The following is a 17,568-nucleotide window of genomic DNA, read 5'->3' as shown; positions in this document are numbered from 1 at the left end:
TTGGTTGAGGTGGAGATAGTGCTTTTATCTTGTCTCTGGATTTGGCAGACATGCATATGGTGATTGTCTTCATTGTGCCCAGAGGTTGCTGCACTTGTGTCATTTCAGGGACAGTCTCTGTCAGTAGCACAGATAGCCCTCAGTTACAGGAGATAAGGAAATCCAGTGATCATCATAGTGCCCATGAGGGCTGGAACCGTCATCCTCTGTGGGGATTGGCTTAACCTTGGCTTAACTGACACGCCTTCTTAACATCTCAACACTGATAGACCCACTTATGGAGGAACCTTGATTATCTGAACGACACGGGCAGGGAGTATTCTGTTCAGATAACTGAATTTTCGGATAATCAAATGCCGGATAACACGGCTTAGCCAAGCATCAGGACATTGTGATCTTGCCGGATAATCTAAAATTTGAATAATCGAATGCCGGATAATCGAGTTTCCACTGTACTGGTCAAGACTATGTATTGTGATATGCATTCTGTAAAAGCCAGTAAGCAGTTCTAGTTGGCACTCCAGATTGCACTATCCCATATGGCTTTGCATGAAATTAGCCCTTTTTCGGTGGAAGAGATCATCCAAACAAACCCCTGTTCCATGGTGGTGTGCACATGCTGAATTAATTCCTTCATTTACAGTTGATGACTGCTCACTACCTCAAAGAGCTCAGAGAACATGCAAGACGCACCTGTTGATGCTGATGAGCAGGTTTGTATCTGATGTGCACTTCACAGAGCTATCTCTGTCTCTGTTTTCCTGCACACCCATGACATGCTCATCATTGCATGCAGAGTTCCCCCAAAGTGACTATATCTGTGTAGGTGGAAGGTTCTCTTTTAAGGTGTGTTGCTGCTTGCTTTAAGGTATCCTCTGGTAGAGCGTGGCCTGATGCAGATACAACAGTCTGTCCTGACTCAATGTTTGAAGCTGTGGGTAACACAAAAAGTGATCATGAGAGCTTGAGCCATTAAAGAAGAAGCCTCTGCACAATTGAAGTTTCCTGGTGCATCAGATAGACTAGCATCGACTATTCTATCAAACTATAAATTGCAATTTTCATTCATCCCCTCCACCAGGGATGCCCAGTTCGCATCTTTCAACTAACTGGTAGTCAATAACTGGTGCTCCTCTTCCTTCTTGGGCTTTTTTGTGAGCTTTGAGAGTCCACTTCTTGTGAGTTAAGACCCCACTGATGGTGTCTGTCACCAATCCCCATGGATCCTTGAAATGAGAAGCTGCTCTGTCAGTGCTGGCAAGTCTTCAACGGTGCTATGGTCTTGAGCTTTGCTGAGGGGTTAACTAAGTACATTTGACAAGATCTCTCCCATGTTCAGGAGCAGCAGGATTTCTGATGTAATTTGGAACTGCCCTAAGTGTCTGGCATACTACTCACCTAGATTGAACAGATAAAACTATTGAACTCTTTCCTGCACTGGTTTGGGTTGTTTCAGATTACACTCTACAAAGTCATGGTCTCCACCACAAAACAACTTTTCATTATTGGTTTGTGAGATTAACATGTTAAGAATAAAATGAAATACTGAAATTATTGTTTTTACTGTTAATTTCTTCTATATTTGACCTACTCCACAATTTCATATCTTTATTGTAACAGAATATCCTTTTTCTTTTGATTATAAGTTTCAGTGCAAAACTATATAATTTAGTACTTTTTACAATGGGAGAAAATTAATACTGAGCAGAATTATGTTCAACTTATTGTTGGTTTGGCCCTCCAACACAACTCAGGTTTCTCATGTGGCCCCTTGGAAGAATTAATTGCCCACCCCTGCTATAGACAGTGAGGGTATTGTTTCTGAATAAATTAGTAGCCACATATATTTATTCAGAGGTAGCTTTTTGTATAAAGAGGTCTGATTAGGGTTGAAGGTGTGAAGGAGCAGTAATGGGTTTGGAAGTAATGTTTTAATTTAGTCTATTTTACAATAGTAAAATGCATTACAAAAATGCAGTTTTATGAATGAATGAAAAAACATAGTAAACATCAAGTCAGTAGAGGGGAATCAATGAATGGAATGTTGTATTAATGAATATAGTGAGCTCATGAGTTAATAAATATACCTATAACAATATTTCACAGTGTGAACATATGACTCGCTGTCATTGTCAATCTAAGCTTGCAGTGTGAAGTGTGAAAGAGCTGTGCTTTCCTGCATAAGTAGTTGCTGAACTTCTGTCCATCAGAAAGAACTAATGTCTATCTTCCAGTCCTGGAATGAGATTGGCAAGGTTGTCTAAGTAAATAAAGCCACAACATGATGATCAGCATTGGTTTCACTTTCATAACATGAAGGCAAGAATGTGAATTTGATGACCATAGGAAAGTCTTTTGATAAAAATTGAAGTGTTATCAAATCAACATTGAAATCCCAGGAGGCAAAATTGTGCTGGCTGAACAATGAGTTCATTTAGGCATCAGTCAGATAGATGGTTTATACGAGCAATGAGTTGGTTTTAAATTGGGTTGTGAAAGCTGTAGAGCAGTCGAGATGTCCTCATGTGCCATTTCCATGCGAAATAAGAAAGCACCTGAAATCATATCAGGTCCACAACTAAAAACAGAACAGGGAAGAAATGGGGGGAAAACACACAAGCTACACTTCTTAGTCTCCCCACAGAATAATAAAATTAAAAAGTCCCCTACAGATTGACGGTATTCATAAAAGACAGGAAAGATCAAGGCGTTGATATCAAATTCCTGAAATGAATTGGAAGGCCATTGATGTTCTATTCAAATGTAGGCTTTATAAACAAAGGATATAACTATGCTTTTCAGATTTATTTGTTGCAGAACTGGATAAGCAAGCACTGAAGATGATGACAACTCCTGAAAAAGAGGGATTGCACAGACTCAACACTTGCTCTGTCCCAGGTGGATCAGAAAGATCCTGCTAAGACATGGAACATGCTGGAGGATCAACTTTATGTAAAGACCAAATGTTTTGCCGAGCATCTCAGCTGGGCCTGCAGAGGTCGATCTGACCTCCCAGTCACCACTCATTTTAGTTCTCCTTCCCACTCTCTTTCCAACATGATCATCCTTGGCCACCTGCATTTCCAGAGCGAATCCGACTGCAAATTGGAGGACCAGCACCTTATGTTCCACCTGGGCAGCCTACAGGCGAGAGAACTCAACATTGAGTTCTCCAATTTCAAATAACCTCTCTTCTCATCTCCTGATTCCCTTCCCAGCCCTTCGCCCTCCTTTTCATTCCTCTTCTCAACCCTTCCTTCCAGCTACCAATCTGATTCATTCCTCCCATCGACTAACCAGGTCACACCCTCTGTGTTCACCTATCCCTACCTTACCACTCCACACACAACTCTCCCTACCTCCCTTTTATCTGCAGCTCCCCTTACACCCACTCCCAGTCCTGAAGATGGGTTACACCTGAAACATTGACTTCTTCATCTCCTGATGCTGCTTGGCTTGCTGTGTCCTTCCAGCCTCCTGCATGTCTACCTTGGGTTCCAGCATCTGCAGCTTTGTTTGTCTCTAAGAAGGTGGCATATGTCAGGTATAGACAGCTGGGATAGAGTGAATCCCTAGAAGACTATACAGGCAGTATGAGTATACTCAAGAGGGAAATTAAGAGAGTAAGTAGGGTTAAGAGAATCCAAAGAGATTCTACAAATACATTGAGGACAAAAGAATGACTAGCAAGAGAATAGGACCCCTTAAAAGATCAACAAGGCCACCTATATGTATAACTACAGGAGATGAGTGAGATAGTAAATGAATATTTTGCATCAGTGTTTATTGAGGAGAAGTAAATCATAATTTCTTAGAAAGTGTCCATATTACAGAGGAAGAGCGCTGGAAGTCTTAAAACATATAAAAGGTAGAAAAATCCTTGAGACCTGATCAGGTGTACCCCAGACCTTGTGGGAAGCTGGGCAAATGATTGCTAGGCCCCTTGCTGAGAAATTTGTTTCATTGATAGCGATGGGTGAGGTGCTGGAAGTTTGCTAATGTGGTGTCATTATTTCAGAAAGGTGGTAAGGAAAGGCCAGGGAACCAAAGACTGGTGAGCCTGATATTAGCAGTAAGTTATTGGGGGGGGATTCTGAGGGACAGAATTTACATGTATTTGGAAAGACAAGGACTGATTAGGAATAGACTTTCTGCGTGGGAAATTATGTTTCACTAACTTGATTGAATTTTTTGAAGAAGTGACAGAGCAGATGATGTCAGAGCTGTTGTCTATGTGGACTTTAGCAAGGTGTTTGTCAAGGTTCCACGTGGTAGACTGTTTAGCAAGGTTAGATTATATGGAATCTAGGGAGAGATACCTATTTGGATCCAAAATTGGCTTGAAGGTAGGAGATAGAGGGTGGTGGTAGTGGATGGTTGCTTTTTGGACTGGAGGCCTATGAGCAGTGTGCCACAAGGATCAGTGCTGCGTCCACTGCTTTTAATTATTTATATAAATGATTTGGATATGAACATAGGAAGTATGGCTAGTGACTGATGGCATCAAAGTTGCTGATGTAGCCAATAGCATAGATGGTCATCTCAAAGTACAATGGGACCTTGATCAGATAGGCAAATGGACCAAGGAGTGGCAGATGAAGTATAATTTAGATAAATGTGAGGTGCTGCATTTTGGTAAGGCAAATTAGTGCAGGACTTAAACACTTAATGGTAAGGCCCTGGGGAGTTTTACCGATCAAAGAGACCTTGGGGTACAGGTTCATAGATCGTTGAAAGTGGATTTGAAGGTAGAGGGTAGTGAAAAAAGCATTTGGTACACTTGCCTTTATTGGTCAGTGCAGAGAGTGTAGGAGTTGCGGCTGTACAGGACATTCGTTGGCCACTTTTGGAATACTGCACACAATTCTGGTCTCCCTGCTATGGGAAAGATGTTGTGAAAGGATTGAAAAAAGATATTACACCATTTTAAATGCATCTAGATGGGAGCATGAATAGGAAGGGTTAAAAGGGTTATGGGTCAAAAGGTGGCAAATGAGATTAGATTAATTTAGGATATCTGATTGGCATGGACAATTTGGTCTGAAGGGTCTGTTTCCGTGCTGTACATCTCAATGACTCTATAACTCAAGTTGACTTGGGAGCAAGGTCAAATACCTCATCATTCAGAATCCTGAAGAAGTTTGTTTGGATTTTTGGAAGTCAGTAATACAACAGACCACTATGTACAATAGGTCATCCATTTCTCACCTTGTTGCATTAACAGTGAAATGTAGCTGTGGCAGGTTTACATGGAAACGACAAGTTGTGATGGGCACAAGTGGAGCAGTAGTAGAAGGGCTACCTTTATATACAGAACTCAACATTGTGACTGTTCATGAATTCACCAGTATATCAATAGCAGCAGTGAAGGCAAGAATAATTGAATTGAATCCCCCATGACCTTCTTTAGATATAACCAAACAGTATTGTCACTATCAGAAACTTCAAAAACAATATGCATTACACCTCAAAGAAGATGCAATCCTGTCAATTGACCCTCCTAGAAAGTATGCTGTATCCATCCTGGAGAAGCTTCAGAGCAAGTTGTATGATATAGCATGATAGTATTATCTGCATTAGCACACTGACTGTTACAGCTCTAAAACGTGTGCTGAAACAGCTTTGTGTAGTTTAAGGGAAAAGATAGGAAAGATGACGTGAGGAATATCAAATCAACCTTGATCCTGTTGAATGGTGGAGCAGGTTCGGAGGGCCGAATGCTCTTCTCTTGTTCCTATTTTTTATGGTCTTTGAGTATGCTTGGATCCAAAACATCTAAATTTTGCTTTAAAGTGGTACAAATGTGAAGTCTCAGCATTAGAGGATTGAATCCAGAATTCCCAGGAACTAAATTGTTCTTCAAGCAGGCCCTCAAACATTATATTTGTTGAAGGAATTTCAAGAAATCATTAGCTTCAGGACACCACTTCGAAGATGTTGTTTCCAGAGACTGCCTTTTGGCGTATCCATCAGCCAGAATCTATTCCAACAGTACAGACTAAATTACAAAATGTATTCTTAGATGTGTGTGCATTGCAAATTACAAAGATGAAGGGCAGAACTAGAGAACAGCATGATCAAAGTCTACACTAATGGCACCAATGTTCTTCAACATCAAACAATACCAGGTAAATATGGATCAGATCAACTTTATCCATTCTATCAATTCATGTTCTGGCATCTGCCTCACCCTGGCAAAATCGTAAGTGTACTACTTCTGCATATTCACCAGGCTAAAAAGAACCAGCAGAGATGCCTCATTTCTTAAATTCTTTCCAGTATACATACTAGACTTTGCCAATAAAGTGTTATCATTAAGAAAGCTCTTCAGGAAGGACATTTTATATATACCTGAGATAGCAATCAACATGTTGATTTACTTAAGTAGGCATTGTCGGAAGAGACTTGCACTGTACATTGCAGTACTAATACCTGAGGAGACAGACCATCTTGAGGCTAGATGAATCTCACAAAGGCAAGGAACATCTTTTGCAAGATGGCAAAACAGTTGGCTATGGCCAAAACAATTCGATCACACTCTCAATCCAGTTATTCAAACATACTGCATGCATCATTTGTACTAGCATTCAGTATCAGTACATTCCAATTCAGCATTTCAAAGAGGAAACTGATCACAAATCATTGGAAATTATTTTCTTCATTACTTGTTCATAGGATGTGGTCTTTACCAGTTGAGTCAGCATTTTTGACCATCACTAATTGCCTTTGGAAAGGTACTGATAAGCTGCTTTCATGTGCTACTGCAGATCTTGATGTTTAAGTATGCCAAAGGTGCAGTTCGGAAGGAGGTTCAGGGATTTTGACCCAGTGACAGTGAATGAATAATGATGTTAGTCAGCTTGGTATGCAGCTTGGAAATCCATACCTGACATGTGGGTGTCTTTAAAAGTCTGGATCACAGGATCTGGGTGTTCAGGTCCACCAATCCCTGAAAGTGGCAACACAAGTGGATAAGGTGGTTGAGAAGGCATACAGCACACTTGCCTTCATCGGCAGGGCATCATATATAAAAATTGACTAGTTATTTTGCAGCTGTATAAACTTTTGTTAGGCCACATTTGGAGTATTGTGTGCTTTTCTGGTCACTACCCTACCAGAAGGATGTGGATGCTTTGGAGATGGTGCAAAGACAATTTCTCTGGATCTGGAGGGTCTTAGTTATGAGAAGAGGTTGGATAAACTCTGATTGTTTTCACTGAAAAGACGGATCCTGAGGAGTAAACTGTTAGAGGTCTACAATATTATGAGAGGCATAGATAACGTGAATAGTTAGAGGTATTTTCCCAGGAGGGAAAAGTCACCAACAAGCTTGCACAGATTCAAGCTGAGAGGGAGTAAGTTTAGGGGAGAAGTGCAGGAATAAAACTTCACAGAGGGTAGTGGGTGCCTGGAACTCACTGCAAGTGGAGGTAGTGGAAGCAGGCACACTAGCAATGTTTAAAGCGTATCTTGATAAACACATGAATGGGAGGTGAACAGAGGAATAGAAGTGGTGCAAAAGCAATAAGTAGCAGGTCTAAATAAAGATTAGGAATTGGCACAGATTTGTTGGGCTTGAAGGGGCTGCTCCTGTGCTGTGCTGGTATTTTTTGAAATTCAATAGCAGCTGACTTAGGTATTTGAAAAACCTAGCCTAAAAGATTGAAACATTTTTATTGACGAGGATTACATAAAGATGTAGTCAAATTTTGTTCAGAAACAAAAAAAAATTGCAGATGCTGGAATCCAAAATTGACAGGCAGGCAAGCCAGGCAGCATCAGGAGGTGGAGAAGTCTATCTTTTGGGTGGAACCCTTCTTCAGGATTGGGGGAGCTGCAGATAAAAGGGATGGCAGGGTGAGAGTGGTGAAATGGGGATAGGCAAAGACAGGGTAGAGGGTATATGGTTGGTCAATGGGAGGAATGAATCTGTTTTGAGGCAGGGAGCAGTGGAAGGCATGGGGAGGGGCTAGGACATGAGTTGGGGGACGGGGAGTGAGATAATATTAATTTCTCCAATTTCAAATTGAGTCCTCTAGGCTGTAGACTGCTCAAGCGGAAGATGAGTTGTTGTTCTTCCAATTTGTGGTGTGGTTTGTTTTGGCCATGGAGGAGGCCAAGGATGGTCATGTCAGAAAGGGAGTGCTCAGGGGAATTGAAATGGGTAGTGATAGTGAGGTTAGGTATGCCCCTGTGGACCCAGCTGCGATGCTTGGTGAACCGTTCCCCAAGTTTATGTTCAGTTTCCCCAATATAGAGAAGACCATATTGGGAGCATCTGATGCAATTAACTAGTTGGAAGAGAGGCAGGTGAACTTCTGTCTCACCTGGAAGGACTGGTTGGGATCCTGGATGGAGGTAAGGGGAGTGGTATATCGGCAGGTTTAGCTGACATGCCATACATGTCAGGCACTGGTGAAAGCCCAATCATTAATTAAACCTGCACTTTTAATTCTGATACCAACATTTGGAGAATCAATCCGTCGATCTTAATGAATTGTGTAGGACCCCTACCTGTAACCAGTAATGGGAATCAGCTTCATTTAATGGGTATGAATGTTTTTGCAAGTTTTTCTGAAGTCGTGCCTTGAGGAAGAGTCACTGCTAAAGTGGTTGTGGAAATGTTTGTTCAGTTTTTTCATGATATTTACCATCTCAAGCAGTACAGTTACATCAAGGTTCAAATTTTGTGTTACAAATATTCAAAGAGATGATGACTAGTTTAGAAATAAAACAATTTACATCTTCCATTCATCACCCATAATCTCTGGTAACTCTCTAGTATTTAACTGTTGTAAAATGATGATGTTGACGCAGATGAAATCCCACTTCTACGACGTATTATTTTTTTCCATGTATATGGAAATACCCAATTTAAAACAAGATGACTTGCTGAGGCAGATAGAGATTACAGAAACAGAACGTGTCAAATTAGTGGTGTAGTATTGTTTGGGTTATGTACAGAGATTTTAGCAATACTACATACATTTAATGATGTGTTATGCTTAAGGCCACTTGTCAATAGTTCCAAGTTCTTGCTGCCTAGGTCTGAGTCGATATCTGCTTTAAGCTGCAGGCTGGGGAATCAATGTCTTTTGGAAGGCAAGTTTTACTTCCAGTTTCGTCTCCACTCAGTATGCCAGACATGCATCACGTTTATGAGTGTGATCGAAAAATTGAACACACAATGTCCCAAACAGAATGTGCATCGGCAGAAGTACCAATGTATTTTGCTCATAACCATTCCAAACTGATTTTGGCAGGCATTGTTAAGAAGATATTTATCCTATCTCCTCAAAAACATTTGCTAATGAATGTCGTGCAATTGTTGGTCTCTCGCAGCATCACAAATCTTAATGCTCCTCAATAAAATGAATTAAATATTATTCTTGAATAAATCGTTGAGAATAATGCAAGCTTTTTTTCTGTCAACCACTTGTGCCTCAGTGTTTCATTTACTTTCTGCCGGAGTATGTGTTCTCTGAATATTCAAGAAAATAGTAACTTAAATGATGTGCTAACATCTCATGTACAGAATATTCCACTCTTAAGCTAACTCCCTTTTCCTTTCCACGTGGTTATTATGTTTGACAACTGCGGTTGCTATGCTATATTGTGTAAGTTTGACATTCTATAAAGAGAAAAATATAAGTAGTCTTTTTATTCCATTCCTATTTGACTTACTTGCATGCAAAGCCAGAAAATTCCAGTCCTCATGCTCAAGTGAAATCACCAATTTAACGTTAAGTGCAGGCCAATTGAAGGGAACCTTTATATAGATACTTTACATGTGAATTTTGTGAGTAACATAATGATTTTTCTTTTAATGTGCTATCTTATTATTTCTGGCTGTATATTTTCATTTGAATGAGGAATAAGAATAGCAACTGAAAAATGTTAAATGCTATTATTTGAGCAGTTGGATTGATTAATTTTATGATACTTGCTGGTTCGTGAAAAGTTGCTTTGAAAAGAACATGACTGGTGTGAATGCCTAATTTTCTGCCCTTTTTTATTCAACCTATTTTTCCCTATTCAACCTGTTCTGAGATGTTATTACACACCTCTCGAGTAAATGGGAACTGCCTCTGTACCACAAGTGCCTCTCAAATGAAATTGTTGCCCAAGCCCAGGTTGAACCAGGGACCTTGAGATCTTCAAACCAACATTCTCCCAATTGAGCTGCATATTAATTCCTGTTCCTGACTTAAATCAATGGCAGCTGAATTCATTGTGTTTAATCAATTAGCTATTTGGTTAAAATTAAATTGATGAAATTATCAATTACTAATTTTTGATAGTATGATTTCCTGAAATATTGTGCTTTGAGATTTGTGTTGGCTGTTTTGCACTAAATACAATTTTTAAATAACATTGCTGCTACTAAATTTTTAATTTTTTAAAATAATATTGCTGCTACGAAATGTTTAATTTTTTTAGGAAATCAAAAGATGTACCTTTATTGCCGTCTCTTGATTATGAAAAGCTGAAGAATGATTTAGTCCATGGAAATGATCGACTAAAAGCACTACTTTTGCAAGCACTGCGTTGGGTGTGTATAAAATTGTCTTTAACTTTGGTAAATTATTCCATAGCATCAGTTATTTTGAATCTTTTGCAGTTTGCCTTGAAGTGATGATGCATTGTTTCTAGCTTATCCAATACATTCTGAATGTGGATAATAAGATCAACGAAGTACAGTATTTATGTAGATTGCTGAGAATTAATTTTGTGTTTACCCTATTCTGAAGCTGTATTTCATAGTTTACTTTCTTTATATTACACTTGCCAGAAATATATTGTTCTCTTGCCTGCACTTGCGCCTACATATTTTTTTCAAGCTTGCTTTCTTAAAACTAATTACTTCTGCTGGCGAATAGTTTGATGGATGCCAGTAGCCCTTTGATAGCTTGCCCAAGTTTCTAGTCTTCAGTGTTTGAGTCTATGCATTAAGTACTTTCTGGCTGTTTGACTGTAGAGCAATGTATAGCACCCCCATCTTGAAGACACCTGGTCTTAAACTCTACATTCTGCTTTAATAGCATTTTCTCTCTCCTCAACCTTTCTGAGAGGAATGTGTTCTTAGTTGAGCTACAGTTTTGTCCAGCCTCCCTTAACCTATATGTGAGCTGTGACAGTTAATAAAGTATAAGAATTTAGAGCTTGCTCCACCATTCAATATGGTCAAAGCTGATCTCATCTTGGCCTCAACTCCGCTTTCCTGCTCACTCACCATGACCCTTCAACCCATTATTAATTGAAAATTTGACTTTCTCCTTCAATTTACTCAATGACCCAGCATCTATCGGACTTTGGAGTAATGAATTCCATAGATTCAGAACCTGTTGGGAGAAGCAGCACTGTGGCTCACAGTGCCAGGGACCTCAGGTTCGATTCCAGCCAAGGATGACTGTCTGTGTGGAGTTTGCACATTCTCCTCGTGTCTGCCTGGGTTTTTACCGGGTGCTCCGGTTTCCACCCACAATCCAAAGATGTGCAGGTGAGGTTAATTGGCCATGCTAAATTGCCCATAGTGTCTAGGGATGTGTAGGTTAGGTGTATTAGTTAGGGGTAAATCTGGAGTAATAAGGTAGGGGACTTGTTCTGGGTGGGTTACTCTTCGGAGGGTCGTTGTGGACTTGTTGGGTCAACTGGCCTGTTTCCACACTATAGAAATTCTACGATGCTATGTGAAGCAAATTTCTCTTTATCTCTGTTTAAAATATGCCACCCCTTATCCTAAAACTGTGACCTCTCTTTTGAAATAACCCCTCAATAAGAAGTAGCCTCTCTTCATCTATTTTGTCAATCCCCTTTAATATCTCGTGTACCCCATTTAGATTTTGTCTCGTTCATCTAAAAACTAAAGATCATACGCTTAAATTGCTCATTCTGTCTTCATAAGATAAACTGCTCGCTTCTGGAATCAATTTAGTGAACATTCTCTGAATTGCCTCCAGTGCAGTGACATCCTTGCTCAAGTAAAGGGATCAAAACTGCGTGCAGTACTCCAGGTACAATCTCACTAATACATTGCACAGTTGCAGCAATGCTTCCCTACTTTTATACTCTATTCCTTTAGCAATAAATGCTATTTGCCTGCTACACTTGCGTACTAATTTTCTACATTCATGTGCAAAGACAACTCGATCCATCTTCGTCGAAACACTCTGAAGTTTCTGTCCATTTAAATTATAAATTGCCTTCTGACCAAAATAGATAACCTTCCACTTAGCCACATTAAAATCCATCTCCCAAATTTTGGCCATTCACCTAATTTATCTATATTCATTTGTAAATTTCTTATTTCTTCTTATTTCCCTCTGTAAAGTTGGCTACTGTACCTGCATCTGACTCCTTAATATAGATTGTAAATAGTAAGGGCTCAAGGAGTGAACCTGTGGGACCCCACTAGTCATATCTTGCCACCAGAAAATGACCCATTTATCATAACTTTCTGTTTTTCTGTTGACTAGCCAATTCTCTGTCCAAGCTAATAAATTACCTGTGACCCACTGTGGTCTCACCTTGTGTATTAACTTTTTGCGTAGCACTTTATCAAATTCTTCCTGAAGTCCATGTGTACTACATCTTCAAGATACAAATCATAGGCTCTTCAACTGCACCAGATGTTGCAGTAATGCCTAAAGGCATTGCTGGCAGAAGTTGTACTTGTAAAAAATTTTGAAGTCTGTCAACCCAGAGCTGAAGCCTTGACCAACTGTCTCCTTCCTAAACTGAGGCCAATGTTATTGACCTCCCTTCAGGTTCTGCAGCGCTGAAATTACCTAGAATGAGTATCAAGAAATAAGAGCAATTAATACCTAATCTACTTTTACCAAAGTCATCCATGACATTCTATGTGAGTGTGATGATGGTAAATTATTGTTCCTTATCCTTTTGATCTCTGCAAACTTGACACATTTGACAACATTGTTCTCCTCCAGGGCATTTCTTCTGTTGTTCGATTGAGTGGGATTGCAATATTCATATCTATCTGATTTACCCAGAGGACCGTGGCTTCTCTTGCTGGTCCTGCACCATTTTGTCTGGTGTTCCCCAAGGATCTATTCTTTCTGTCCTATTCATTGTATACATTCTGCTCCTCACCAATATCTCTAAAAGTACAGTGTCAGACTCCACATGTATGCAAACTACAGGTTTAGCCAAATTATTATTTGCATTGGTTTCTCTTCCTGTTCCTACATTACTGTCACTGGTGTAATTTCTCGTCTTCAAACTGCCCTTGGCAACATTATTCAAAATATATATACTGACAACTCTTTCTCTTTCCTCAATTCCTCCACTGACTCTAGATCAGTACTTCCCAAACAATTTTCCAATCTGTCCCCGTTTTAACACTTGAATTTCTAATGTTACTCTACATGTTTGCAAAAATAAAGCAATACATTAGGTGCTTAATTATTAATGTTCACATATTATGGATTACAATCCAATAATGCACCATATAAATATGAAAATTAATATTGCTGAAAAAGAGAAATGTGTACTGGGGGCTTTTCATCTTGCACTAATAAGGGACAATGTAAGAATGCCCAATTTCAGTACCCCTTTCATCAGCCTTACCATGTCTCTCTTTCGAGCAACGTTCACCAGATCACTTCCCATATAGCTTGTTTAGGTTTGACCAGTCAGCTTCTTGGCCTATCACAGACCTTGACAGTGGAGTGGGATCATGGGGAGAGAGAATCGGGCAGTGAAGGTCAGAGGAAGAGGCCATCCCGCTGTGCCAAATACCTGCCTCTGATTGTCCTCAGTTGGTGCAAATGGAGCTTCCTACCCCAACCCATTGGACAGGGCAACCTGATTACCCAGCTGAGAAACCATTACCTTTCCTACTTGCCAGGATGGCAGGTAATTGGCTGATTGAAGTCCTCGGGTGCCATCAATTCACCACTTAAGGGCTTTAATTGTCAGCAAGTCAAAAAAGCCTCCAATGGACCTTCTCAGACAGCATTTAATTAGTGAGTTGGCAACGAAGGGACAAGTATATTAGCACTTCAAATTATTACCTTGTCGTGTCTGTAACCACCTCAGCAGCGAGGTATAGGAGAAAATGCACCTATGAAAATCTGCATTTTTGAAAAACTCTTAATATTGTGTGTATTCATGCTGGTTTTAGCCAACCTTTCTATATTCCCCAGGGACACAAGAAAACCCTCAGCCCCTATTCCCCACACAGTGTAATCAGCCCTTCATCCTTGCCCCACAGCCTCTCAGTAATCAGCCCCACTCCTGCATGGTAATCAATCCCTTATGTTCTCTTCTCCACATAATATACAGACCGTCTCCTCCATCTATTTTACCCCCAGCTCAAGACAGTAATTAGCCCCTCTCCCCTCACCTTCCAAACACAGTAATAAATTCCTCTTCTAGCTGGCCTGTACTACCTTAGGTCTAGTTTCCAGTCCCTGTGGACCATCGCCATCCCAAGGTAATGAGCTTGCATTTCAAGAGCAGGAATACACTAAATTTTGAAGCCATCACATACCTCCCTAGCTCAGCGTCATGCTCCTCCAGTTTCTCCTGCTTCTAGTTGCTGAATAACACTTGCCTGTTTCTAGTTGCACCAGGCCTGTGTAGAAACATCCCAAACACCTGAGCCATTCACTGCCAAAAGAACTTCCTGAAGTTAAAGAACTCAGTGTGGTCTGTGTCCACCCCTTGCTGTTTAGCAGCAAGCAGCCAATGAGTCAGGACGTCCCACTAGAGTTCCTCTTCACAGTTGCCATTGCTACCTTAGCAGTGGAGGAGTTTTTGACTCCAAACATTAGCTCTGTAACCATATCATAGTTTGAGAGCATTTGGTCTAAATTTCCAAACTGCATGCTAACATTTTTTAAAAATTCATTCACAGGATGAGTGTGTTGCTGGCTATTTATTGCCCATCCCTAAATGGCCAGAGGACAGTTAAGATCAACCAAATTGCTGTGGGTCTAGAGTTACATGTAGACTATGCTACAACACGGCGGTGAACTCCTCTGCTAATTAAACCAAACACCCAGAAAAGCTCACCTCACCTCTTAATCTGTTAAACTATGAGTGACAGACAACTCCCAAATTCTACTATTTAAAAAAAAATGAATTTATTCCTTAACTCTAAAAGTGAACATTAAACAACAATTATTCACAACTCTAAGCCCCCCTTCCTCTTAACTGCTTGTTATCTGCATCTAACTTTAAAACAATATGCTCTTGTAATAAAAACCCACATTAAAATTACATCAACTTAACTTGAAAACCACATAGCGGCTGTTGTCTCCGGTATCCTCCTCCTTTCAGCTGAAGATCTCCCTTGGTCGTCTTCTGTGTTTTACTGCAAACATGTTTCATATGAGAAAAAGTAGCTTTGATAGTGTTTTGAATGGCAGTCTTTCTTGATGGCAAAATGCCTGTTTGTTTTATATCTCAAACATCAGATTGTCTCATTGGTTCGAAGTCGACAAAAACAATAAATTCAAACTCAGTTGGGTTTTAGCATCCTGGGGCATAATTTAAACTGATTGCTGTTTTGACAACAATTGAATTTAGTCAATCAGCTCAGGTATCTTTCACAGCCAAATGTTACATATTTTCAATTTTCCAGTACACTCCAAGACTGCCAGCTAGTCATATGACAGGTCCTTGTAAGCTCTCAGTGCAAAATAGCATTCACTCTCTCTTAAAGGTACAGTACACACCTTCAACTTCATAACAACTAGACTGGGTAAGGACAGCAGTTTGAACCAAATGCGTTTTTCTCACAATTGACAATGGATTCATGGTCATCATTAGACTCTTAATTCCAGATGTTTATTGAATTCAAATTCCACCATCTGCCATGGCGGGATTTGAATCCAGGTCCTGAATAAGCATAAAGTTTCTCTAAATGTTGGAAAGATTGATGTTATTGACTTAGGCCTCCCATTTCATGACTACTGATCGCATCTGGCCCTAGCAACAGTCTGAGGTTGCGTCAGACTGTTATTAACCTTGATACCATATTTGACCTAAGATGTGCTTCCAGTCATATATCTGCCAGCAATGAGACTACTTATTTTCACTTCCATAATATCTCTCGACTCTACATTTGCTTCAACTGCCTTGCTGCTGAAAGTCCCTTTCATACGTTTTTATTACTTCTAGACTTGACAATTTCCATTGTGATTTGGCCAGCCTTACATCTCATACACTCCATCACCTTAAATCATGCAAACTTCTTCAGCCTGTATCCTCATCCTATTTGTTCATTGACCTACATTACCTCCTGATTGAGCAATATCCTGGTTTTAAAATTTTCAGTCTTGCTTTAAAATCACACCCCAGATCATCCCTCCTTACCTCTTCTAGCTCAACAGTTCTTCAAGATATTTGTGCTGCTTTAATTCTGGCTTCCAAGAATTTATCAGCTTTAAATTATTTCACCATTGACATTCAGTTGCTACCTCCATAAAACTTTGTTTATTAACCTTCCTCTTGTCTTTCAAAATGCTCCTTAACATCTTCCTCTCATTTGGTTATCTGCATGGAAATCTTCTTGTGTATCTCAGTGTCAAATTTTGTTTCATAATGCCCCTGTGAAATTTTATCGCATTAAGACCAGCATTAAAGGATATATTGGACCGGAATTTAATAAGATCAAGTTAGATATACCCTGACTGCAGAATTGTGAAAGTTTGCAATAGTTTATTTACGCCCAACCTTAAACTAATATTTTCTATCAATCTAAAAGTGAATTAGAATTCCTTTATTCTCAAAGTTGAAATTCCAACAGATAAAGAATATGAATTTTTTTAAAATATGTGCTACAAAAGTAGAATAATGTATTTTTCTTTGACTCCCATAGCGGCTGACACAGTCTCATCCTGGAGAGCAAAGGGATACAGTCCTTCAGGCTTACATTAGTAATGATCTGCTGGAATGTCATAATAAGAGTCAGGTTAGCTGATTTTATTCCTTCTGAAAAGCAAAATTCCTTTTGAACTATACAGCTTTGCCCTTTGAACTTTACTGTGTCTATATTGCAGTAAATATTTAAATTGATGTAATTTCATTGTGGTACAAGTAAATTGTATTATTTTGCCCTCCCTTATATTCTTGGATTGAGGTAGGACTTGAAGATGGTATTCATATTGCTGAATGGGGGCAAATTTGTTTAAAATGAGGGCAATTGTTGAAATGGCTTTTGAAAATTTGTTTTTGGAGATTGATTGTTGCACTGTTTTAATGCATTTTTTAATCACTCGGCCCAAAATTTAGATCCCACTCATTCTGCTGAATTTAAGGATCCTTTTGGAAAATTTATTGACCAGTATGAAGCCAATTATTAGAAAGTGTGAAACCAAGATACAAACAATTCTTAATTTAGCACTGGAAAGGTCATATCCTTCCTTACCAGCTCTATGAATGAATTCTGAACTCAGTATGATATTAAACCATAATGATTAGGAAATACCTACTTGCACAAAATTAACTTTTATTTTAAGTTATGAATTTGATTTTGTTCTGGCTACAAAAGAAGGAAAAAATTGGGGATTAAGGTCAGTTTCTACAGGGCAAAATAGATTT

The 17,568-nt window shown here is 39.5% G+C and overlaps 1 protein-coding gene across 4 annotated transcripts in view; it reads left to right on the top strand.

The window, feature by feature from the left end:
• Positions 1-17,568, top strand: part of LOC132821513 (lisH domain-containing protein ARMC9) — a 150,366-nt gene that overhangs the window by 86,407 nt on the left and 46,391 nt on the right. For all 4 annotated transcript variants that reach the window (XM_060834118.1, XM_060834117.1, XM_060834120.1 and 1 more), the window contains exons 11-12: positions 10,441-10,552; positions 16,847-16,939. In XM_060834118.1, the coding sequence (XP_060690101.1) occupies positions 10,441-10,552; positions 16,847-16,939 (205 nt within the window). The remainder of the gene's footprint in view (positions 1-10,440; positions 10,553-16,846; positions 16,940-17,568) is intronic.

The sequence above is a fragment of the Hemiscyllium ocellatum genome, chromosome 13, assembly GCF_020745735.1.
Source record: "Hemiscyllium ocellatum isolate sHemOce1 chromosome 13, sHemOce1.pat.X.cur, whole genome shotgun sequence".
Classification (NCBI taxonomy): domain Eukaryota; kingdom Metazoa; phylum Chordata; class Chondrichthyes; order Orectolobiformes; family Hemiscylliidae; genus Hemiscyllium; species Hemiscyllium ocellatum.
The sequence above is the reverse complement of the archived record's forward strand: the minus strand, read 5'-3'. Positions and strand labels throughout refer to the sequence as shown.